Below are 5,908 nucleotides of genomic sequence, written 5' to 3' on the forward strand. Positions count from 1 at the left end.
CCTTCCCCTTCCCCTTCCCCTTCCCCTTCCCCTTCCCCTTCTTCTTCTTCTTCTTCTTCTAAAAAGTTTTAATCTCTCTGCTGGTAAAATGTGTTTAAATGCTGCTTGCTACAAATTTCAGAAAGGCATATTTTAGAGAAATTGTATGTTACACAAAAGCTAATATCTAATATCAGCTGCTCTGAGCTGTATGAAGAAAACAAACAAAACTTTAGAGAGCTTCTACTTCACAAAGTTTATTAGAGGAACAAGAAAATAAAAGTAAACGTTATTATTTACATCTGTGTAATGTGTGGTTTCCCACAGATCTCCATGCGCCTGGTGCCATCAACAACAAATGCAATGGGGTTACACATGCTGCGGCAGTTACACCTTAGTCGGGCGAAGCTCAAGGCTTCTAGTAAGACATCTGCACTTCTCTCTGGCTTTGCTATGGTGAGTTTGGCATTATTACCTTCCTTAATTCTGATTATGTTCCCCCCTCCAATTTTCACACATTTTTTGGTGTTTGTGATATTATTTTAGACTCTCAGATACACCTTTTCTCTTTTCATAGTATGTATGATGCCATGGACATTCCTTGATTATGTTTGATTGGTGTTCTTAAGAGTTGTGTGGCATTCCTCTTTGCATTTAAGTTGTATATATTGATACAATAAAGAAACACATTTTGGTATATCACAGAAAATTGGTTTAATTTATTTATAAGTTACTAATAACATGAAATAATGATTATGCAGTTGTAGATAGACAAACATTTGAACATTTCAGCAAATTTCATTCAAAGAGGAAATGAAGTGTAGAGAAAATAGTAGTACATTTTTATATTATTTCTCCAAACTACTATATGTAGAATGTAAAAAGTTGTCAATTAAGCCGAGCAAAGTTTAAAAAACACTGGGTGTCATTTGTCGTATGGAGCCTCACAGAACATCATGTACACATTAGTTTCAAATCTTATGCTGCTTCTATACCCAAATCAAATGAAACACATTTCTGGTCAAAGTTTGAATTTATATTACATTATTATGGCAATGTTGATATTTCAACTGCCATATTTTGTGCCTACATCTTTTTGTAAGATTGGGATGGGGATTGAAATCCTAGTGTGATGCTGTTTGTTGCAGGTGATGTAGTGTCATGGCTGGAGACATATGCCAGTAGATTTGACCTACTAGTTGTTTGGGAAGAAGTGTCAAAATGTCCATTTTGTAGAAGTTAAGTTGGCTAGGAATGTACCTTGAAATTGGGGACAATTGGCTGTCCATTAGGTGAGGCACAAGGTGTCTGCTGTAATCCAGTCAAGACAAAGCAGTGGACTAGGATGTTCCTCCTGTTGACCCACAGGGATATGAGTGTAGGAAGTGGGATGATCAAACCTTGGTTATTGTGCACTTGGTTGGTTATTCTGGCCTGGGTCCAGAGCTGCGGTAGTACTTCATCTCCAGTGAATGGGCTTTGCAAGCAATCCATTATGTATTTGAATCACTCCAAGATCAACTAATTTCAACTAATACTGGATTTAGTTTATTTGAATATTTCTCAGAAGGTTATCAGTGCAATGTGAGATCCTGCTGAGATGGCTAGTGTTGCAGGTGATGTAATGCAATGCAATGCTTGAGCCCAAATTTTGTTTTTGATTGGAGTTTGTAATCATTGTATCAGGCTGTCAAAATTCTTGGTAATATTTCAATTGTTGAGGCTGTTACAGAAGTCACAAACATTTTTATCCTAAGCCTGGGCTCTGTCATCTTATTCACAACCTTTGTCCTGAAGATACAAGGTTGACTCTTCAGTCACCAGTGGTTAGTGATTGACCTGATTTTCTGGTTACTTGGTGTGGAGTGATCAAAATCTCCAAATCTTGGGTATTTACTAGACTAGGAATGTGTTAGGTAATTCAGTATAGTGGATATGGAATTACCTGTCCAATAGGTGAGTTGTGATGTAGCAGCAAGTCAGGACTTAGCATTGTGTTGGGAAATTTTCCTGTTGTCGACTGCTCAGAACCTGGATATAGGATAATATTACCCAACCTGTGCAACAGATGCAGGCTGGGAGCCAGTGCTGTTATAACTACTTTTTCAGTAACCCATGTTGATTTGCTGATACTTGACCATGAATATAATTTAAAAATTTATGATGACAAAATTAATTATTTAAGAGATTTGTTTATATCATCCCATGATGCCAGATGTCATGCAGAGATGTCATGGCAAGGTTGTGCAGGATTATATATTGCTGAACTGCAGGAAGTAAATGGAATTAACATTTTTTTTCACAGAGAGAGAGAGAGAGAGAGAGAGAGAATTATTATTAAATACTTTAAAAAAGAGAAACATCTCATAGGCAAAAATGATAATTTAATTAATTATAATAATTTTCCTTATTTCTTTCATATTTACCCCCCCTAGAACAGCAAACCCTCCAGCTTGTGTGTCAGCTACAGAAATGGCATGATTTTTCAAGACTCAAAGAGGCATATATATTGGTTGCAGGCATTTAACACCAAACCAAACCCAAAGTGGGCATAGCATGTACATACATACCATGCCAATTTGAATTTACATTATTAATTGTTTTTACACATAGATGGCTTGTACCAAGTTACTAAGTTACTCAATGAGCCAATTATGTCTCCTACTTGTCTCACCTGTTTACCTTTTTCCTTGATTTTCAAAAATATTTCATGTTTTCTTTTATTGCCACTAATGTCAATAACATTTTAGTAATTATAATGCCTATAATAAAAAATAACACCATTGATATTGATAACATAGTAAAAAAACATTTTTCCCACAAATTCAAGGCAAGGTGAAATCAGGTAAGGTCACAAGGTCTACTAATTGACTCCTTTTTGGCTAAGCACTAGCAGAGCCATCTATGTGCAGAGACATTTCACAAAAAAAAATCTAAAATGAACAGCATTTTCCTGACAGTATTGGGCTAAAGAGCTCAGTTTGACACACCAGAAAGTAATATTTCATCTTCATATCTCAAATACACAGATTGTTAGTAGAACACAAGGTTGAAAAAGTAATCTCAATTCCCCTCATTTATAGTAACGATATGGCTATGTAGGTATTATATAGATTTTTTTTTTCCTTTTTCATTAAAAAATTGCAGAATCATATTTAGTTTATTTATAAGTATCTAGACATGTAGATGGTAAAAACATAATGATATATCAGGAGGTAACTCTGTAATATGTAATATTTTTGTATTTGGATGGGGAATGTAGGAAGAGAAAATAAATCTAGGGTTTGGTTGGATAAAATATGCCATATATTACCAGAATTACTACTTCAAAGGCAATATGTTTCATAGTCTTGAGGAGGGCATATAAGGGAAATAGGGGCATGCGGGCAATATTGTGAGATACTGAAGGAAACATGCCAAACAAGACTAGTTACATTATTCAACACTATGTAGATCTCATTCATGATGAAGAAAATAATTGAAAAAAATTTGTCCAGTTTTTGACAGCTGTCCACAATTGTGGTGACTAGGACTTACTTGGTTACCCAATGCCACCCTGGAAATGCTGTACTCATTTTTATTTTTTTTTTGTGAAATGTCTCTGCACATAGATGACTCTGCTAGTGCCCAGCCACAATGGAGTCAATTAGTAGACCTTGTGACCTTACCTGATTTCACCTTTCCTTGAATTGGCAAGAAAAATGTATTTTTTACTAATGCTATGAATATTAATGGTGTTATTGTTATTTAGACATTATAATTAATATAATGTTATGAACATTAGTAATGACAAAAGGTAACATAAAATATTTTCGTAATTCAAGGAAAAGGGAAAATGGGTGAGACAGACAGTACTCATAATTAGCTCATTGGGACTTTGTACAAGTGTAGCCATCTATGTGTAAAAACAATTAATAAACTAAACTCACAGTGGGCATGGCATGTACATACATTTACATTGGCATTGGGCTAATGTATCTATTTCTAAATTTGTGCATTTCTATACATATATTTTTTTCATCTTAATCAGGTGGCTATGGTAGAGGTGCAGCTCCTGAAGAAATGTGAGGACAAATGTACCACTAACTGCCCTGATGCTGACAACTGCAGCAATATCCCTGATGGACTCCTCATTGCGTTCTCAGTGTGCACCACGCTCCTGGTGGCTGTACACCTCCTGGCCCTCATGATCTCCACCTGCATTTTGCCACATGTTGAGGCCGTTGCTAGCCTGGCCCATGTTGACTCCATGACCAACCTTCACTCGGGCAATCCAGGTGTCTATGAGTCCCCCCATGTAACTATGCGATGGTGGGTTGCTCTGTTGGAATGAGGTTTAGTATAGTGTAGTTTTTGTTAGGTTTAGTCTGATTTATATGGAATCTCGCTCTCTCGCTCTCTCGCTCTCTCGCTCTCCTTCGCCTCCCTCCGCTCTCCCGCTCCCCTCGCTCTCCTGCTTCTCCCGCTCTCCCCCGCTCTCTCGCTCTCCCTCTCTCTCTCTCTCTCTCTCTCTCTCTCTCTCTCCTCTCTCTCTCTCTCTCTTCTTTTCTCCCTCTCCCTTTCCCTTTCTCTTCCCTCTCCCTCTCCCTCTCCCTCTCCCTCTCCCCTCCCCTTTCCCTCTCCCTTCCCTCTCCCTTTCCCTTCCCTCTCCTTTTTCCCTTTCCCTCTCCCTCTTCCCTCCCTTTCCCTTTCCCTCTCCCTCTCCCTCTCCCTCTCCCTTTCCCTCTCACTTTCCCTCTCCATTTCCCTCTCCTGCTCCCTCTCCCACTCCCTCTCCCTCTCCCTCTCCCTTTCCCTCTCCTGCTCCCTCTCCATTCCCTCTCCTGCTCCCTCTCCCACTCCCTCTCCCTCTCCCTCTCCCTTTCCCTTCCCTCTCCCTTCCCTCTCCCCCTCCCTCTCCCTTTCCCTCTCCCTTTTCCCCCTCCCTCTTCCCTCTCCCCCTCCCCTCCTTTTCCCCTCCCTCTCCCTTTCCCCCCTCCTTTTTCCCCCTCCCCTCCCTTTTTCCCCCTCCCTCTCTCCCCCTCCCTCTCCATTTCCCTCTCCCTTTTCCCCCTCCTTTCCCCCCTCCCTTTCCCCCTCCCTCTCCATTTCCCTCTCCATTTCCCCCTCCCTCTCCCTCTCCCTTTCCCCCTCCCTTTCCCTCTCCCTTTCCCTCCTCCTTTCCCTCCCCCCTTTCCTCCCCCCTTTCCCTCTCCCTCTCCCTTTCCCTCTCCCTTTCCCTCCCCTCTCCCCTTCCTTTCCCTCTCCCCTTTCCCCTCCCTTCCTCTCCCTTTCCCTCTCCCTCCCCTCCCCCCTTTCCCTCTCCTCTTTTCCCCCTCCTTTCCCTCTCCTTTCCCCCCTCCCTTTTCCCTCTCCTTTCCCTCCCTCTCCCTTTCCCTCTCCCTTTCCCCTTCCCTTTTCCCCTCCCTTTCCCTCTCCCTTTTTCCTCTCCCTTTCCCCCCCCTCTCCCTTTTTTCCCCCCCCCCTTTCCCTTTCCCTCTCCCTTTCCCCCTTCCCCCTCCCTTTCCCTCTCCCCCTCCTCTCCCTTTCCCTCTCCCTTTCCCTTTTTCCCTCTCCCTTTCCCTTTCCCTCTCCCTTTCCCTTTCCTTTCCCTTTTCCCCCTTTTCCCCCTCCCTCTCCCTTTCCCTCTCCCTCTCCCTTTCCCCCTCCCTCTCCCCCTTTCCCTTTCCCTTTCCTCTCCCTTTTCCCCCTCCCTTTCCCCCTCCCCTTTTCCCCTTCCTTTCCCTTTCCCCCTTTTCCCTTTTCCCTTTCCCCCTCCCTCTCCCCCTTTTCCCCTCTCCCCTCCCTCTTTCCCCCCCTTTCCCTCTCCCTTTCCCCTCCCTTTCCCTTTCCCTTTTCCCTCCCCCTCCCTTTCCCTCCCCTTTCCTCTCCCTCCCCTTTCCCTTTCCCCTTTCCCCTTTCCCTTTTCCCCCCCCTTTTTTTTCCTCTC

At 42.5% G+C, this 5,908-nt stretch overlaps 1 protein-coding gene across 1 annotated transcript in view; it reads left to right on the plus strand.

Annotated features, from left to right (window-relative positions):
• Window positions 1–306: 306 nt before the first annotated feature.
• The window catches only part of LOC119589911 (calcium release-activated calcium channel protein 1-like), a gene marked incomplete at its 5' end in the record, with an annotated part of 9,771 nt that continues 4,169 nt past the window's right edge, over window positions 307–5,908 (plus strand). The window contains 2 exon segments of the mRNA XM_037938566.1: window positions 307–435; window positions 4,010–4,290. Coding sequence (XP_037794494.1) covers window positions 307–435; window positions 4,010–4,290 — 410 coding nt within the window.

The sequence above is a fragment of the Penaeus monodon genome, chromosome 3, assembly GCF_015228065.2.
Source record: "Penaeus monodon isolate SGIC_2016 chromosome 3, NSTDA_Pmon_1, whole genome shotgun sequence".
NCBI classification, from domain to species: Eukaryota; Metazoa; Arthropoda; class Malacostraca; order Decapoda; family Penaeidae; genus Penaeus; species Penaeus monodon.